Below are 20611 nucleotides of genomic sequence, written 5' to 3' on the forward strand. Positions count from 1 at the left end.
AGGATGGTTACAAAAAAGGAAAGTTTTATTAAAAATTAAAATCTTCCTTTTAACTACAAATAAGAAAAGATATCAAACCTTTCTTTGAATCTTTTGTAGAAAGCTATAAAAGGAAAGATTTAAATTTTAAACTTTCTTTTAAAACCATGGTTTCCACATAAGGAAAGATTTTAAAAATTAAAATCCCTTTTAATTTAATTATGGCCGGCCACCTAAGCTTGGGTTCAAGCTAGGACCGACCACCTACTTGACCCATCTAACCTTGGTTTGGCCGACCCTAGCTTGGGCTCCAAGCTAAGTTTGGCTGATCACCTTAAGGTGGGTAAGAAGATGGGTATGTGTGGGTATAACACTTTATAATTAAGAGGCTACGACAGGAACTGAGAGAAGGAATTGATTTTGGTCTCCTGATGAACTTGAGCTTCCCGTGTTCGCCCCGAACACCCAACTCGAGTTCATCAATAATATCTCATTCCACTAAAGAGTTATTATTGAACTACTGCACTAATCCCATATTACTATATGAGCTCCTTCTTATCATGAGTGTGTTAGTCTCCCTGTGTTTAAGACATATAATGTCCACTAATTAAATGAGTTACTGACAACTCACTTAATTAATATCTAGCTCCAAGAGTAGTACCACTCAACTTCATCGTCATGTCGGACTAAGTCCACCCGCAGGGTTTACATGACAATCCTTATGAGCTCCTCTTAGGAACATCATCAACCTAGATTACTAGGACACAATTTCATTCTATAATCAATGACACACCATATAAATAATACCATTTCCCAACTTATCGGGCCTATTGATTTATCAAACTAAATCACACCCTTTGATAAATTAAAGAAATGAATATTAAGTATATGTGCTTGTTATTATATCATGATTAAGAGCACACACTTCCATAATAACAAAGGTTTTGTTCTTTTATGCAGTCAGTATAAAAAGAACTTACCTTAAATAGTCCTGCTCAATACACTCAAAGTGTACTAGTGTAATTTTATACTTAAGATAAATTAATACCAAATTACACTACGACTATTCCAATGGTTTGTTCCTTTCCATCTTAGTCGTGAGCTACTGTTTATAATTTATAAGAAATTGATAACATGATCTTCTGTATATGACACCACATACCATGTTATCTACAATATAAATTAATTGAACAACTACACTTAGCATATAAATGTAGACATTTGACCAATGTGATTCTTTATTTCAAAATAAATGTTTACAAAAAGCTAGGCTTTTAGTATACACTCTAACAGAACCTTCATTGTTGGAATGATGAATGCTCTAGGATGAGCATTGTGAAGTGGTTTAATGCTCACGGGTGAGCATTGAATACGATGAAAGGTACGAGACCTTCATTGTGGTGTTGTGAACAATGAGTGAAATTGTGAACAACGTTGAGTAACTCTTCAGGGGGAGAGTTTTTGATGTGTGCTAATAGGGGGAGAATGAAAGATTTAAGTTAGACCTTCATTACCTAAAGAGGGAGTTTGCCCTCTAGGAAAGGAAGAGAATGAAGGAACCCTTCATTCATGCATTGGCATGAAGAAAAGTTGAGGCTATGGAATTAGCCTAACTTAAAGGTATTGTCAAACATCAAAAATGGGGAGATTATTGGTGCAACATCCCTTGGGTTAAGGTTGACCAGTTTGATTAAGCTTGAGTTGACTCAAGCTTAAGTCCTGATGTTTGAGTTTCGATGTTTGACAATATATGGAGATTGCAGGTGCAATCGTCTGATTGGGGAGATTGTTGGAGTAATTCTCCTTTGGTTAAGGTTTGACCAGGTTGATGTGAAGAAGAGTCAAGTAGGTCAAGGTTGACTGGATACTTGATTGGAAAGCTCTGGTGAGTGAAGCCAGACAGATCGAAAGTCCTGATGAATGAAGCCAGACAGACTGAAAGACCTAGTGAGTGAAGTTAGGCAGTTGGAAATCCTAGTGACTGAAGCCAGGTGAAAGACCTAGTGAGTGAAGCTAGACAATTAAAAAATAGCCAGGTGAAAGTCCCGGTGAGTGAAGCCAGGCAGGTAGAAGTCCCGGTGAGTGAAGCCGGGCAGTGGAAAAACTTGGTGAGTGAAGCTATGCACGTGGAAATCCAAGTGGGTCAAAGTTGACTGGATACCTGGTGTTGGAAAGTCCAAATAGGTCAAAGGGTTGACCGGATACTTAGCACGTGGAAATCCAGGTGGGTCAAGGTTAACCAGACGCTTGATGTTGGGAAGTCCAAGTAGGTCAAAGGGTTGACCGGATACTTGTCACAAGGAAATCCAGATGGGTCAAGGATGACTGCACATTTGGTGGAAGGAAGTCCAAGTGGGTCATGGAGGACCGGACACTTGGCACGAGATGGTAAGTCCAAGTGGGTCATGATTGACTGGACACTTGGCACGAGGAGAAAAATCTAAGTGGGTCAAAGGATTGACTAGACACTTGGTGAAGAAGTCCAAGCAGATCAAGGTTGACCAGATGCTAGGTATGAAGAAGCCCCAACAGGTCACGGTTGACCGAATGTTGGAATTGGAAACCTTGGACTTGAGTTAAGTAAGTCCAAGGGAAGCCAATCGATTGAACTATAGTCTAATCGATCAGTCGATCGATTGACTGTGTGCGCGATTGAAGGCTGACCCAATCGATCGACCGATCGATTGGGAACCGAAATCACGCATGCAGAAGCTTACCCAATTGATCAGCTGATCGATTGGACACCGCCAATCGATCGACCGATCGATTGGGGAGCTGGAAATCACGTAAAGTCGCGATAGAGGTTGAATCGATCGGGTGATCGATTCATGCCTTTTCCAGCGAGCACAGAAGCGCTCTGAATTGATCGACTGATCGATTCAAACCTCTCCAATCGATTGATCAATCGATTGGGATGTGATTGTTGCGAAGGAAACGTCGAGTTTAAAGTCGTCTTCCTCGCAGCGACTCCGACAACTCTTCTCCACCGTTTTACTCATGACTCTCACAGGTTTTCGCCGCCATTTCTTGGAGCGTCTTGGAGTCAAGTGCTGTTGTATTTTCTAAGTCAAGAGACGTTCCACAAGAAGAAGAAGCTAGAGTTAGAGTTTCATGCTGTAAATCCTGTAAGGGTTTACCTGTATTTACTTCCCTTTTCTTTCTTCTTGTATTGAGAGTTTGTATAAGATTTTCCGCCTTCGGTAGTTACTGAAAAGAAGTATTTTTCATAGTGGAGTAAGTGTCGTGTGTGGATCCTTGGATTAGTCATCTCTTCTTGAGGTGGATACCAAGTAAATCCTTTGTGTTAGCGTTATAAGTTTGCTTCGAGTTCATCATCACGAAGCAAGATAACCGGAGCACGACGAGCTATTCACCCCCCTCTAGCACAAATCGCCCCTAACATAGAGCAGCTCTTCTTCTCTTGGCCCTAGTTTAAATGAAGAAGAATGAACTGTTACAATTTCATTTCAGTGAAGAGGGAACACACGTACGTCATAGAAAGGAGGTTATATGTTTCAAATTCTAAACCGTGGTATTCAGTAGTTCATTACATGGTTTAAGATTCATTCATGGATATGACTACCTATCTTAATTAAGAAGTAATTAAAGGCAGCTAGCTAGCTTTGGATATATATCATTTATATTCATTAGGCCACCACCACCCTATGCCACATATACTGAATGGACATGGAGCTGGCTCAAAGCCATACGTTTAGTCTCCGGTATAATCTCATGGCACATAAAGATACTGAGCTTCCGATCAGCCACACAAGATGGAGCAACAGATTTAGCATATCCAAAGGCCAAGCCAACCATAGATTAGATTTTGCATATTCAAGCTAGGGCCCCCGGCCCCCTTATTCTCCTTTTAAAAGTTGAAATTGTTGGGGGCAAAAGGTGTGCGTGCATGGACATAAGAGCACATCTTGCAGCAGAGCACAAGATTCACAGCCTCTCTTGTTTCAGCTGTCACCTTCTCATCCCCATCCCCCCTTTTGACTCCCTTATCTCATCCTTGTGCCTCTTGCTTTAATTTATTCCACCATGTTTGATTTGCGGGAATTGGAAGATGATGTCTATGTTCTTCCTTCACACTCTAATTCGAATACCTAAAAGGAGAGGAATCTTTTGAGGTGTACACGCATGGTTCAGGCAATCTTCTATTAAATTGTGGTGTACATGCTGGAGTGCATGGTTTATATTAATATAAATATATATAGCCGGTTGATAAGAATGTTTTGGCAGTTGCGGCTCATTTTGTGAGAATTCAATAGCGAACTGTAGTACCCATCAGTAGAGGTGTAATCGAACCGAGTTAAGTTAGAATAATAAGAGGCTCGAGTTTGGATCGGTTCATTTTTAGCTAAGCCCTAGCTTTAATTCGTAAACTTTAGTTCAACTCGTAATGAAATTAAGTAGCTTGATTGCAAACGGCACGAGCGTATGAATATATTGTTAAATTCCAGTTCGATTCGATAATATTTTCTAACTTTAAATTAAGTTCGAACTTAACTCGTTAATTTAATTGAATGAACTCGAATAATTATTTTTTGAATTGAGAATCGAATAATTCATGAGTGACTTAACTCGTTTACACCCCTAACGATAACACTATATATTCTCTTAAATCTCACATCCTCCATGACCTTCCCAAAATGGGGTATGAAAATCATGATAAAGATAGCCGATTAAAGTTGTTGAATTTGGGTATGTTTTTTTTTATCAAAATGGAATATTCTTACTTTTTCTTTTTATTTATCATAAAAGACATATAAAATAATAAAGTTTGAAATCAACATTTTTGTTTTACTCCTCGTAATTCATCCTCAGCCAGATTTAAGCAGAATAGAATAGCTGAGGAAGTATAAGTGTTAATAAATAATAATATAGTAAAAATGAGTTCCTCGTCGTTAATATATTAATTTGTTCGTGGTAATTGTGACCTCTCGGGGGATTTAGAGGGGAAACGATAAAGTTAAATCCTTATCATTATTTTGACTTTTGACTTTCTAAATCTCTCTGGCTCCAGCTACCTGTAGCCGACCGCATTTTAGAAGCTGTTTTCTTAAATAACCACCACGTGATCTCCCAGTTCTTCCACCATGCACTCTTACATCAACAATAATAACACACAAACACACAATAAAATAAAATAAAATAGTCCACTTCATTTCAATCTGACACAAAAGTTCTAGCAGGATTCATGATTATTATTGTTTTAATTAATGCTTTTCATGTTACCTGCACTTATAAGGATAAACCATGCGTCAATGGCTAGCTAGCTGCTGCATTGCTGATTTCTGAAAGAGCCATCTCACCTTCTCTGTATACTTAAATCAAACAGGAATAAAATCTTAAACTGGAAGAACAAACTATCCAATTCCAGTTAATTACATCTAATTACAGGGTAATTTTTTGTTTTTTAATTTCAAAGGACCTATTTGGTTAGTTGCTCCGACATAATTGCTGTTTCAGATATGGACAAGATCTACGTCAGATTCGTTCCCAGCATTCATTTCCGATCAGATAACCTGTAATCCGCAACCTCTGGATTTGCAAGCTCCACGCGTCGACGCGACCCGTCATCCCCTGCATGCCCCCGAACACGCAACAGCAATGGCAGTCCTCGCCCACTCGGCACGGCAGCTATGGTCTGATCGGGAGACACGCATCGGTGGGGCCTCCGCCTGTCCCTGTCCCTCTTGGCAAATCACGATTCCTTCGCCACACAGTGGCCGCCGATTTTACGTTAAATTAAAAAAGAAAGCATTTATAATCGCCAGACAATTTGGTGGATATTGTGTGTGCATGAATGCCATAGCTTTAATCACACTGCCAAAATCAAAAGTGGCAAAGAATCCTCCACGAGAAAAAGTAGTGATCGCAGAGAGCGATCTCTTCCGCGCACCTCATTGGCATCCCCTTCCTTTCCAAGATCCTCTCCTTCTCTCTTTCTTTCTCTCTCTCTCTCTCTTCCTTTGCGAGGGACTACGTAGCCACACATCCATTAATTTAACTCCCTTCTCCCCCCACAACCCTAGCCAGACCTCCTCCTCAGGCCTTCCGGAGGACACATGATCGCTGCTGCCATGTCGGGGTCCAACGACGTGTGCTGCGGCGCAGACGGCGGCGCGTGCCCCCACTGCACCGACCTCAACCGCGCGATTCCGGTGCTGTTCAACGAGCCCATGCGCGAGTTCCAGTTCTTTGGCCACGACGACTCGGTGGAGTGGATGTTTAGCGACCCTAAGGACAGTGATCCGCCGCCGGAACAGCCGCACAAGTATCTTGATGGCTTGGGAGGGGGAGGTGGTGGTGGTGGTTTTGACTCCGGACGTGGCCTCACCTTTGATGTTTCCTTGAATAGCTCCGCGAGCCGGCTGCCGGAGACAGTCCCCATGATGGCGGCGGCGTCGAGTGCCACCATCGTGAGTGGAGTTTAACTCTCTTTAGATCATTATAAATTTATAATTACACTCCTCTACTACCCTCGACAAATTTTTTTTTTTTTGGCTATTTTACAAAATTTCCGTATTTATTTCATAAAGATACAAAGATTTCGTGTGTTAAATTCATGCTGTCATTTACACGTGCTGTCTCGGTCGGTCCAGAAAAAGAAAGGAATTGGTCGTACAGATACTGTAATTATATTTCAGCTAATGATATGTAGTTGCATTTCTCTGAGTGCTGTGCGATCGATTCATGCATAAAAATAGAGATGAAAAGGAGGGCAGAATTGCATGTCATTTCATGCGACTGGCTGTTCTAGCCATATATCATCAAGTAGATCGATCTTGATTCCACTTATCATGGTGCCTGCTAAATTAATTAATTATTCCTTGATCATCAACAGATGTCCTTCGCGGGGAGCACATTCACTGACGCTTCGAGCGGGATGAAGATCAGAGAAGGCATGGTCGGCGACCTGCAGGGTGACCCAACAATGGAGAGGGAAGCCAAGATCATGAGGTACAAAGAGAAGAGGAAGAAGAGAAAATACGAGAAGCAGATTCGATACGCGTCAAGGAAGGCCTATGCCGAGATGAGACCGAGGGTAAAAGGGCGTTTTGCAAAGACATCAGAGTCGACAGAGATCCAGCCACTGTCCGGGCAGCAGCCTTATGATCTTCATAGGTTTGACTCAAGATGGTTCCATTAAGAAGAAGAACAAGATGCATGATGATGAAGATGATTATATATATAATAGCTCGCTTATAATTCATGTACCTGCCTATAATAAAGTACATGTATCTAATTAATGAATGAGGTGTGGTTTAGAGATTTCTACTAAGTAATATAATTAAATAGTTATATAATATAATGTGAAGTTGGCAAAACGTAAGTCATTGTGCAAAATCAAATTATTATTACAATACAAGTTAATTTACTATGAAGTGATTGCAAAAGTACCGAGGACAACCTTCTAATAAAGTGGTATCCTAGTTGATGACATCAAAATCCTTTTTTTTTTCACAATATCCTAGAGAATTGATCACTAAGAATGAAAAATACTTGGATCCGAAGGAGTATAAGATATTATTGAAATTGATTTTGAAGAGCCTTTAGACGTGACAATTATTTTACTTCAAAATCAAAAGGATGTTTTGGAGGAAAAAAAAGGAAAATCAATTGCTTTCACTACCATCTATCAAAATTTGGATGAAAACACGCTCGAGAAGATAGTCAATGAGACAACATTAAAAAAAAAAGATAGATCCGTTATCTTAGCGGCTCTCCTAATGCCGGCCCCAATGAGACAACATTAAAGAAAGCATGAGAGATGCTTTGTAACTCTATTATAAGTGTGGGCAAAATAAAGAAAGTTCGACTTCAAACTCTAAGGACTAAGTTTGAATTACTCTTTATACAGGAGAATGAATTTATCTCTAATTATTTTATAAGAGTTTTTATCATTGTCAATCAAATGCAAATAATTGAATAAATCGTTGTTGGTGATTTTCATAAAATAGAAAATAATGGAAGGAATAAGGAACTTGAACAGTTGTGTTTGTTCAATTGTGTTCCTTCTAATTGATTCTTATAAATCCTAGGCCACATGAATTTTAAAAATATAAAGAATTCACATATAAAAAAATACAAGAACAAGAAGATCTAGTTTCACTGAGAACATGACATAAGAAAATAAATACTGTAATTACAAAGAACCTGAATGCAGCGGAATTGTCATTGTTCTTCGTGTAGAGCTCGTCGATCCAACAATCCCGCGGAAGAAGAAGAAGAAAAAGAAGAAGAAGGTTGGCCTTCCGGAGAAGTTAGGGTTGACGGCGCCGAATCCTCTTCGTCAAAAGAGAACGAAGAGACGTCTCTAAGATGTCATAATCCTCTGGGGACCAACCCATTATATAGTGCACATCTATTATCAACCCATCGATAATTATATATGTGAGACTATAAATTCATATATATACTGAACATATATTATCAACAAATAGATGATAATAGATGTGTGACTATAGGTTCTACACATATGAGATCCACATCCAATTACTCGAAATCCACTAGACATAAGTTAGATCACTTTAAAGAGTTCAGATCGTATTCACGGGTGTAACTTACAAATAAGCCCACCTAATAGGGATAATTATATCCAACAATCTCCCACTTGGGCTATATGTGAGTTGTATGTGAAATACAAGTAAAAATTTAGTTGATATCAAACTTTATTAGTACAAAATACCCTTGTAAACAATCTGGTCTATTAACTTCATTTATATAGGACTAAAGAAGTCATAGCTACTGTATATGATCGTAACAATCCCCAACAGTAATCACAATATCAATGTCATTAATGACATAGATCAAGATGTGGATATGTAGAGTGAAAATTACATGAAATGTGATCAATACATGTCAATTTCCAACTGGTCCTAAGATGACCTCAAAAGAGGTCAGATTATATTTGCAAAATACTTTATGCTAAACTGCAATAGCAAATCATGATCAACTTTATGATTCCAAAAGAAATCTTTATCATATTTACAAACACCAAATGCTAAACAGCAGTAGTAAATAATGATATCATAGTTAGAGTGTCAAACAAACATATAAATTCCTATTAATGTTTTGAACTTTAAGTATGTACAATAATAAAAAAAAATGTTTATCTTTATTAATTAACATAGAGCAATAAAAATAAATACAGACTTCTACTAGATGAGTTCTTCTTCTATAAGAAGAGCTCTCATATCCTCAACATGCGCATGAAACACCTTAGGCACCAAGTCTTTGGTGAGTGGATCGACCAATATAGAATCTGTTCTGATGTGCTCTACCATAATCTGACAACTCTGAACTCTTTTTTTAACCGTTAGAAACTTGATGTCAATGTGTTTAGATTTCGACGAACAATGGTTGTTCTTGGCATAAAGTTCAGCGACTTTATTATCACAGTAGATTCTCAGTAGCCTGTCAATACCATCAACAATCTGTAATGCTGTGATGAAGTTTCGCAGTCAAATCTCGTGATTGGATGCTTCGTAGCATGCTACTAACTTTGTCTTGATAGTAGAAGTGGTTACTAGCGTCTGCTTGACGCTATTCCAAGATATAGCCCCTCCAGCAAGCATGAAGATATAGCCCGAAGTGGATCTCCTGCTATCCAAGCATCTAGCAAAATTAGAGTCTGGATATCCAATCACCTCCAAGTGATCTTGTAACGCCCCGACCCGGGCAGACCCCACCCAGATAGAACCGGGAACGCCACCATAATTGTCCATCGGGTTGACGACTAGTTCCACAGACCACTAGAGGTCCTTTCAGCGTGCTTTGTCCTCACTCGCAAGCACCCTGGAAAACTTCCCAGGAGGTCACCCATCCTCAGATTTCTCCAAACCAAGCACGCTTAACTTTGGAGTTCTTAAGTTTGGGCTTCCGAAAAGGAAGGTGCACCTTGGTGATATGGATAGTATCATCTAACCTTTTAAGCTATACTTAACCAGGGGGCGGATCTCCTGGACCAGCAATTCCTGGTCCCTCCCTGGACCAGAAACTTCGTATAAAACTGGGATCCTCACGTGCAAATCATGTGCACACGCCAGCGCCAAAAGCCTCGAAAGCCCTAGCCTCCTCGCGAACTCTCCTCCCTCCCGCGTTGCCTCCCTCCCTCCAACGCCGGCCTCCAGCGCCCCTGGCGACCTCCCTCGTCGACTCCGGCCTCCCTCCCGCTCCCTCCCTCCAGCGCCGTCCTCCAGCGCCCAAAAACCCCAAAAGTCCTAGCCCTCGCGAGGCGAACTCCTCCCTCCAGCGTCGACCCTCCCGCGACCTCGAGCGCAGCGCCGCTTCCCTACCGTTGCCTCCTCATCGCCTGCGACCTCCCTCCAACGCCCTCCAGCGCCGTCTCCAGTGTCGTCCTCCAGCGCCGTCCTCCAGCGCCGGGGGTGCTGCTCTTCTCTGATGGTGGCATGGTTCCTGTTGATGCTACGTTCATGTTGGCCGATTGAGAAGGACATCTGTCCTTGCATTGATTAGAGATGGCCATGAGCAGCTGTTCAAGGACTGATCTATGCCGTTCTGTGCTAGGCAGCACAAGTTGACACCCTTGTGAAACTGCTATGATCTGGGACTGAAATTGGTTTTGGAACCTGTATTTTAAACTGTTTATATGTTGTTCTTATACTTTTTGAAGTTCATGCCCCTGCTCAATCGAGCACATGCATCCTTGTATAATGGGTCTTTAGCACCCTATTGGTGTCTAATATCTGTAATAACAGCAAAATCTACAACATACAGAATGTCATCTTATGTAGGAAGGATGTAATGGTCTGAAGAAAAAAGAGAAAATCATTCTGCTGTGAAACAGTATGTTTCTTCTGTAGTAAGTTGGTATGGCTATATAGTGGGTGCTGCTATGATTGATTTGAAAATAGTTTCCTGGTATAATTAGCATGATTCAGTATTTTTAGTCTTTGTTTGCAGTCATATTTCTGAGGATTGTGTTTCTTGCAACCATATGAGCGTGGTTTCTATTATTTCTTCCTGAGTTTCTTTCACTAACCACTAGAAGTATTTATTTGAATGTTCCAAATGTTGAATATCAACCTACTCGTGTTCAGCAAAAAAAAGACATTCCTCAATGCTTCGATGGGTGCCTTGTTTCATGACCACTTTTTTGCAATTTTACCAGCATCTTTCTGGTAAATTATACGTTGATGAGTTCAGCAGCAGTTGTTTTAAGTAGAACAAATGTTATGTTCAGCTTTCAAGATGTTTCTTTGCTTATGGATTAGATTGTTGGTACTATCACATTGAACTAAGGCATGCACATCAGAAAGTTTAATCAGAAAATTTATTCTCCATTTGTAACTTAAAAATAAACTCATTCATTGCAACAATTCTTGATCTTAAGAGTATTAATGACTCATCTGAATCCACTTTGTCCTTGAAAGTTGGCAAATGAGTGTAAGAATAACACGAACAATGCCACAAGCAGCTCAAAACAAGCAAAATTTCGTAACTAAATTTTGTATTAATGATTCATCTAAATTCTGTAACTTGATAAGTAAAATTTTACAAGTTGTTTGTCCAACCAAACAGCTCAAAACAAAAAAAAAAATGACAAAACCAGCCACAGGGAATTTGCTAGCTAAGTAAATTAAACTGTAGCTTCTCAGAAGTGGACAAATCCAGCCAAATACCATCCGAACATAAATTGTAGTTTCTCAGAAGTGGACAAATCCAGCCGAATGTCATCCGAACATAAACTGTAGTTTCTCATAAATGGACAAATCTAGCCAAATGCCATCGCAATACCTGCCATATATCATCTGCTACTAGCTGAGCAAAACCAGTCGAACTTTAGTTTAACACTAAAGAAGTAAACTCAAATCAACATGAACTTTAGTTTACCACTAAAGAAGTTTTCACAAAATCCAGCCCATCAAAAATTACACTGCTTCCAAATTAACAAAAACCTACAAAATACACAATACTTGAAATTATAGCATTACATACACACTTTAATCACCAAACCCAAGCAAAAAAATCACTATACCTTTTGTAGCATTATTCCAAGTAATTTGTCGAAAAATTACCAAGATGAGATGGTTGATGCACCTATGACATAATAGTATCAAGTGTATTATCAAGTGTATACTAAACTGTAAACTATTTAAAAAACCAAGCTAATTTACTAAATGGTATAATCAGCTAACTATAGCATTAGTGAAAGCAATTCAAGTTGTAATCAGTGCAGCAATGACAAATGCAGATAACTAAAAATACTGAATCATGCTGATTATACCAAGAAACTATTTTCAAATCAATCATAGCAGCACACACTATATAGCCATACCAACTTACTACAAAAGAAACATACTGTTTCACAGCAGAATGGTTTTCTCTTTTTTCTTCAGACCATTACATCCTTCCTACATAAGATGACATTCTGTATGTTGTAAATTTTGCTGTTATTACAGATATTAGACACCAATAGGGTGCTAAAGATCCATTATACAAGGATGCATGTGCTCGATTGAGCAGGGGCATGAACTTCAAAAAGTATAAGAACAACATATAAACAGTTTAAAATACAGGTTCCAAAACCAATTTCAGTCCCAGATCACAGCAGTTTCACAAGGGTGTCAACTTGTGTTGCCTAGCACAGAACGACATAGATCAGTCCTTGAACAGCTGCTCATGGCCATCTCTAATCAATGCAAGGACAGATGTCCTTCTCAGTCGGCCAACATGAACGTAGCATCAACAGGAACCATGCCACCATCAGAGAAGAGCAGCACCCCCGGCGCTGGAGGACGACACTGGAGACGGCGCTGGAGGTCAGCGCTGGAGGGAGGCCGCAGGGGACGAGGAGGCAACGGTAGGGAAGCGGCGCTACGCTCGAGGTCGCGGGAGGGTCGGCGCTGGAGGGAGGAGTTCGCCTCGCGAGGGCTAGGACTTTTGGGGGTTTTGGGCGCTGGAGGACGGCGCTGGAGGGAGGGAGCGGGAGGGAGGCCGGAGTCGACGAGGGAGGTCGCCAGGGGCGTTGGAGGCCGGCGTTGGAGGAAGGGAGGCGACGCTAGAGGGAGGAGAGTTCGCAAGGAGGCTAGGGCTTTCGAGGCTTTTGGCGCTGGCGTGTGCACATGAGGATCCCAATTTTATACGAAATTTCTGGTCTAGGGAAGGACCAGGAATTGCTGGTCCAGGAGATCCGCCCCCCTTAACCAGAATCTCATAATCAGGGTATTACAATCACCCCCACTTAAAGACATAACGTCCTCGTTGTGTAACCATGAATCACACCACAAACAAATCCCAGAATCTCCCTCGCTAGGTGGTGCCCTGGGTGCTCCTGCCACAGGCGCACTCACGGTCGCAAGGTCGCTCTGATATCATCTGTAACGCCCCTGCCCGGGCGGGCCCCACCCAGATCGAACCAGGAATGCCACCATAATTGCCCATCGGGTTGACGACTAGCTCCATAGACCACCGGAGGTCCTTTCAGTGTGCTTTGTCCTCACTCACACGCACCCTGGAAAACTTCCCAGGAGGTCACCCATCCTCAGATTTCTCCAAGCCAAGCACGCTTAACTTTGGAGTTTTTAAGTTTGGGCTTCCGAAAAGGAAGGTGTACCTTGGTGATATGGATAGTACCATCTAACCTTTTAAGCCATACTTAATCAGAATCTCATAATCAGGGTATTACAGATCTGATCTCCAATACATGAGCATATGTCCTTTAGTTCTTTATAAATACCGCATCACTTTCTTTACCGCTTTCCAGTGTGACGGTCTTGGGTTACTAACATATATGCCTAACATCCCTACTATAAATGCTATATCTAGTTGAGTACAAATTTATGCATACATGAGACTTCCCACTGCTGACACATATGAGAATGACTCCATCTCCTTTATTTCAAGTTCAAGCCGTAGACACTACTGCAAGTTGAACTTGTCACCTCTTGACACAGGTGTGTCACCGGATGTACAGTTCTGCATACCATACCTTATAAGCACATTTTCAATATATGCCTATTGTGAAAGTCCAAGAATGCCTCTTGAATGATCATGATAGATCTGTATGCCTAAAACAAAGGATGCTTCACCAAGATCTTTCATTTCAAAATTACCAGATAGAAATGACTTAGTTTGAAGCAGCAGATCCTTATTATTGCTTGCAAACAATATATCATCCACATACAAAACAAGTATAACAAACTTGCTCCCACTGAACTTGACATATATGCACTGATCAATGGAGTTCTCTTTAAATCCAAATGAGATAACCACTTGATCAAATTTTTGGTACCACTGACGGACGCCTGCTTTAAATCATAAATGGACTTCTTTAATCTACATACTTGGTGCTTTGAGTCCTTAGACTCAAAGTTCTCTGGTTTCATCATATATATAGACTCCTCTATGTCTCTATTAAGGAATACAGTCTTTACGTCCATTTGATGTAGCTCTAAATCATAATGAGCTACAAGTGCCATGATTACCCTAAGGGAGTCTTTCGTCGACACAGGGGAGAAAGTCTTCTTATAATCAATGTCATCTTTTTGAGTGAATTCCTTGGCAACAAGATGAGCCTTATACTTACATTGCCCCTTGAATCTCGCATGGTTTTAAATATCCATTTATAGCCAATGAGCTTCTTTCCTTCAGGCAATTCGACAAGTTCCCAAACGTCATTGTCCGCCATAGACTTCAACTCTTCTTGCATGACGTTAATCCACTTTTCATGGTTAGAGTATTATTTAATTTCTTAGAAAGATGTAGGATCACTCTCCAACACTATGTCAAAATCATGCTCTTGGAGATAAACATAATCACGAGAATTCGTAGTTCTTCGTTTCCTTGTGGTCGCCTTAAAGGCACTTGTGTTTGAGGTGGTTGAGGTACTTGCTCATTAATATGAGGCAATACTTCAATTTCAGTGGCAGGTTCCTCCAATTGTATCAGAGATGTCATGGGAATATCTTGGTTCACTACGCTCACTGGATGTGTGATACCCATAATGTGTGGTAAGGTAACTATACCACTACTGATCGCACTAGTAGTAACCACAGGAGGATCGCCAATGCTTTTCTCAAAAGATACTTTCATGATTTTATTACTCCCACTGTCCTCAATGAACTTCGCATTTTTCGTTTCGAAGAAGGATCTATTAAAGAGATCATAAAATTTATACCCTCTTGACTTCTCAGAGTATCCTATAAAATTACAGCTAACCATTCTTGAGTCTAGTTTCCTTTCATTAGGCTTGTAAGGCCTAGCTTCAGCTGGACAACCCCAGACGTATAAGTGCCTAAAGCTTGGCTTCTTACCCGTCCACATCTTGAATAAGGTTTTAGTTACTATCTTACTAGGTACTCTATTGAGTAGGTAAACTGTAGTTTTGAGTGCTTCACCCCACAAGGACTCTGGTAGAGAAGTAAAAGTCATCACACTTCTTACCATATCTTTTAGGGTTCGATTGCGACGCTCAGTTACACCATTCTGACTGGGTGTACCAGGCATGATATACTGTGGTAGAATTCCACACTCAGCAAGGTAATTCACAAAAGGTCTTGGACGTTATTTACCTGATCCATCATATCGACCGTAATATTCACCTCCACGGTCGGATCAGACAACTTTAATTTTCTTACCTAGTTGAAGTTCAACTTCGGCTTTGAAAATTTTGAACATGTACAAAGATTACGATTTCTCATGAATAAAGTACAGATAGCCAAATCTGGAATAGTCGTTTATGAAGCTAATAAAATATATGTGTCCATTCCAAGATGCCTTAGGGAATGATCCACAAATATCCGTATGTATTAGCTCCAAAACATCACTACAACGGCTAGCCCCCTTATTCCTTTTGTTAGTGGTCTTCCCCTTGAGACACTCTATGCAGACATCAAAATCTGACATGTCAAGGGAATCGAGAATTCCGTGTGACATTAACCTTTCTAGGCGTTGTTTTGATATATGTCTTAAACACCTATGCCACAACATGGAAGAATTCTCGTTAGTCAATTTACGTTTCGTACCTATACTATGCATTATCACGTTGTCAACTATAGAATTAAAGATGTTCAATTTATAAAGCTTATCAACCAAGGAACCATTGCCAACCAACACTGAATTAAAGAAAATACTAAAATTTTCATTTCTAAATGAACAAGAATAACCTGATTTGTCCAAATAAGAAATTGAAATTAAATTTCGTCGAAAAGATGGTACAATAAATGTATTTTCTAAATCCAGAAAAATATTAGTTCCTAAACAAAGCCTAAAAACACCAATCGACTTGACTTTAGCCTTCTTTCCATTTCCTATATAGATGTATCTTTCACCATCAAGTGGAAGTCAGCTTCTGAGACAACCCTGTATAGTGACACTTATGTGAGTAATAACATCGGTATCTATCCACCAAGTGTCAGTGGGTACAATAGCTAGATTGACTTTCGAGCTAACAAAGTTAAGAAGTTTACCTTTCTTTACACGCTAGTTGGCGTACTTGAGGCAGTCTTTCTTCATATGACCTTTCTTCTTGCAAAAGAAATAAGTAGATTTCTTATCCTGCTTCTTGTGCTCCTTATAGCCATTGCCTCCAGAATCTGCAGTTTGTTTTCCTTTTCCTTTGTTATTGATCCTCTTTCGTTTCTTGCTCATACTTTGAGAACCGGATGCTAAGTGATCACTCTCAAATGTCTCAATCTTTAGCCTCCCCTTCTCTTGCACGCATTGGGCAATAAGCTCATTCAATGTCCACTTTTCCTTTTGAGTATTATACGATATCTTAAAAGGAGTGAACCGTGCAGGCAGAGACATCAAGATGAAATACACTAACATACCCTCAGACATATTGAGTTTTAGTGCTTTCAGACTTGTCGCTATATTGGACATATCCATAATGTACTCTCTTATGTTTCCTTTACCATTATACCTTATGGTTACCAACTTTGTAAGAAGTGTGGTAGTCTCGACCTTTTCATTTGAGGTGAATCGGTCTGCTAATTGCTCCAGGAAACTCCTAGCATCTCCTTCCTCTGTTATTGAGTCTTTTATTGGTGCCGGTAGGAAAGTTTCATGATACTCAAATACATGCGATTTGATTTCTCCCACAACTGAAATTCAGCCCTCTGCTCTATAGTGCTAGCACTTTCAGAGGTGCGGGGCGATCATTGCTTAATGCATAGTCTAAGTCCATGCAGCCTAAGATTGCGGTCACGTATTCTTTCCATTCAGCAAAATTTGAACCAGTTAGTGTTGGGATGTTATTAATGCTGGCAGTTATAGATTGCACTGAAATTAAAGAGAGAAATTTATTTAAGCTCATGATTTGACTAAAGCCAAGAATATATAAGTAATATAAAATTATGCAAATAAAATAAAATTTTAAATGCATATAAATGAGCTCTTTATGAGATACTAAGTACAACGTAATGTGCCTTCCTTTGAGCCGACACATTATTTGTTAGCGATACTCTCTAATATAACTCAAACTTTAATTGGCCACACAATGTGTCTTCCTTTGGGCTGACCCATTGTGCGCATAATATGACACTTTATATGAGTTATATTTTGGTCCATAGCTCACAACAACCTTAATCGACCACATAATATGCTTTTCTTTGGGCTGACATATTTTGTGCATGATCTAAACAAAATAATATTTTGTTCTATAGTTGTAAGTTGCTTTATGCATATATCTGGCATAAAAGTAATCTTCTTTTGGGCTGATTACTTTTAGCATAGATATACGTCTACCGACACAAAATGCATCAAACCTACCTAAGGTGCCTTCCTTTGGGCCGACACATTAGTTCAACTTAGTAGCACATTGTGTGGATAGACTCAAGGAAATTCTAGGAACTTTATTAGAACAGAAATTACTTAATCAGCTTTAACAAAATAAAAATTAGGCTTATTAATCGATTGATACCTTATGATAATCGATTGGTATGATCCAATTTATCCCAATCGATCCGAAAGCCTACTATATACGACTACATGATTATATATATAGAACCCTTCCTTAGGAAATTAAAATTTTTTCAAGTTCTATAATTAAATAGTATTATTTAATACTATTTAATTTTTTAATTATTTCTACATTAAAAAAAGTTTTATATATATATATATATAAAATATGAAATGCTTTCGTTTTTTTCTTTGTTTTACTGTTTCAACGAAACAACAGCTTTCCATTTTTTTATTTTTTTATTATTACTGTTTCGATTTAACGGAAATAATTTTTTTTGTTTGAAACAATAAATCCACCGTTTCACACCGGAAGGAAAAAAAACTTAATTAATTAAACAAAATCTCAATCGATTAAAATAAAACTTAATCGATTAGTCACGGGTTTACGATAGAAAATCAATTAAGAAAAATTCTTAATCAATTTCTATAAATTCTGTTAGATGTTTTAGATTTGGTAATCGATTGATCAACCAAATCAATCGATTAAATCATCACTAATGGAAGATCAAGCGTTTCCTAGATTTTCTATATAAAATATTTCGAAGATCAAAAATTTGTATTAATTAGGAAAAACTTGATCTAGCATACAAATAACAAATCGACGAAAAACCTAAACTTTATTGTCAATGAAAACGACGAAACAGAACCTTGGCTCTGATATCAATTGATAGATTCGTATAAATCCTAGATTGCATGGATTCTAAAAATATAAAGAATTCACATATAGAAAATATAAGAACAAGAAGATCTAGTCTCATCGAGAACATGACATAAGAAAGTAAATACTATAATTACAAAAAACCTGAATACAACGGAATTATCATTATTCTTCGTGTAGAGCTCGTCGATCGAACAATCCTGCGGAAGAAGAAGAAGGAGAAGAAGGTTGGCATTCCAGAGGAGTTAGGGTTGATGGCGCCAAATCCTCTTCGTCAATGGGGAACCAAGAGACGTCTCTAAGATGCCCTAATTCTCTGGGGACCAACCCATTATATATTGCACATCTATTATCAGCTTATCGATAATTATAGATGTGGGACTATAAGTCCATATATATACTGAACATTTATTATCAGCAAATAGATGATAATAGATACGAGATTATAGGTTCTACATATATGAGATCCACATCCAATTACCCAAAACCTACTAGACATAAGTTAGATCACTTTAAAGGGTTTGGATCGTATTCACGTGTGCAACTTACAAATAAGCCCACTTAATAGGGATAATTATATCCAACAATCTCCCACTTGGGCTATATGTGAGTTGTATGTGAAATACAAGTAAAAATTTCGTTGATATCAAATTTTATTGATACAAAATACCCCTGTAAATAATCTGGTCCATTAACTTCATTGGTATAGGACTAAAGAGGTCATAGCTACTGTATATGATCGTAACAATCTCCAACAGTAATCACAATACCAATGTCATTAATGACATAGATCAAGATGTGGATATGTAGAGTGGAAATTACATAAAATGTGATCAATACATGTTGATCCGGTGGTAAGGACGGGGGACCCTCGTTGGTGGGAGATCAACGACACGTGGAGGTCAATGGTCAAGAGGGTCAACCCCGAGGTCGGCCGAGTGGACTGAGGTCATGTCGAGCGGACTGGCGGGCCGATCGAGCATTCGGCCGACCGAGCAGCCGGCCGGGAGGCTCCCAGGCCAGACGAAAGACAGCCCGACCAGAAGTCGGGTTTCCGACGCTCAAGGTAAAAGAGTCTTTGGGCCGAGCGGACAGGCCGCTCGGCCGAGCCACAGGATAATAAGGCGCAATTGTTGGTTGCTACTCGGAAAACCTAGAGGTTCCACTGTACAAAAATTTTGTACAAAGGTCTGAACCTTTTCCGAGCTACCATGTGTTCTTTTAAATTAAATTTTGGATCGCCTGCGGAACTTAACACGTTTGATCCAAAACTTAATCTATTTGTTCTTTTAGGTTTTGACTTGGCTCTCCTGCGGAACTTAACACGTTCGACCCAAATCGCCTTAAGTTATTAATTCCATTAAATATTAATTTCCATAATTGGTTCCCAGTACTGACGTGGCGAGGGACATGACCTTCTTGGATATGGGAGCAACCACCACCGACTAGACAAAACCTTTTATAGAAATCTAATATTTAATTTCCTAAAATAACTTTAGGTTAACCGAAAAGAACAATCAAATCACAAGGAAAAGAAAAATAAAAGAACACAACTTCGAAAAACATATTCGAAATACTAGAATCGTAAGCCTCTTGTATTTGGTATTATTTCCATAAATAACTAGCATGATGCGGAAAGGAAAAATTACTAGTTATACCTTCTAAAAAGACCTCTTGATCTTCTACCGTATTCCTCTTCTAACCTCGGACGTTGTGTGGGCAACGATCTTCCGAGATGAGAACCACCAAGCACCTTCTTCTTCCTTGCAAGTTTCGGCCACCACAATTCTCCAAGAGAAGTAGAGGTCCGGCCACCACCACCAAGCTCCAAGGGATGCAAGAAACAAAACCACCTTTCTCTCCTTCTTCTCCTAGCTAGAACCGGCCACCATCAAGAGCTCCAAGAGAGGTTGTCACGGCCATAAAGAAGAGAAGAGGAAGAAGCTTAGGGCCGGCCACCAAGGAGGAAAAGAGAGGAGAAGAATAATAGAGTTGATCACACTGAAGGCACCTCTACCCCTCTTTTATAATCCTTGG

The 20611-nt window shown here is 39.5% G+C and overlaps 2 protein-coding genes across 2 annotated transcripts; both read left to right on the forward strand.

Annotated features, from left to right (window-relative positions):
* Nucleotides 1-5817: 5817 nt before the first annotated feature.
* Nucleotides 5818-7300, forward strand: LOC121990565 (transcription factor GHD7-like). Its single transcript, XM_042544680.1, has 2 exons — nt 5818-6407; nt 6833-7300. Exons 1-2 carry the CDS (start codon nt 6054-6056, stop codon nt 7136-7138), a joined length of 660 nt encoding a protein of 219 aa, XP_042400614.1. The 5' UTR covers nt 5818-6053; the 3' UTR covers nt 7139-7300.
* A 2047-nt stretch (nt 7301-9347) lies between these two features.
* Nucleotides 9348-10393, forward strand: LOC121991420 (serine/arginine repetitive matrix protein 1-like). The gene is made up of 2 exons (XM_042545425.1): nt 9348-9360; nt 9939-10393. The coding sequence occupies exons 1-2, from the start codon at nt 9348-9350 to the stop codon at nt 10391-10393; spliced, it is 468 nt and encodes a 155-aa protein (XP_042401359.1).
* Nucleotides 10394-20611: the final 10218 nt, after the last annotated feature.

The sequence above is a fragment of the Zingiber officinale genome, chromosome 6B (genome assembly GCF_018446385.1).
Source record: "Zingiber officinale cultivar Zhangliang chromosome 6B, Zo_v1.1, whole genome shotgun sequence".
Lineage (NCBI taxonomy): Eukaryota > Viridiplantae > Streptophyta > Magnoliopsida > Zingiberales > Zingiberaceae > Zingiber > Zingiber officinale.

Bases quoted from the DNA above. Each gene is read 5' to 3' on its own strand.
- LOC121990565 (XM_042544680.1), top strand. From the start codon at position 6,054: ATGATCGCTGCTGCCATGTCGGGGTCCAACGACGTGTGCTGCGGCGCA. The intron at 6,408-6,832 runs GTGAGTGGAGTT...GATCATCAACAG, and splicing joins CGGCGTCGAGTGCCACCATC to ATGTCCTTCGCGGGGAGCAC.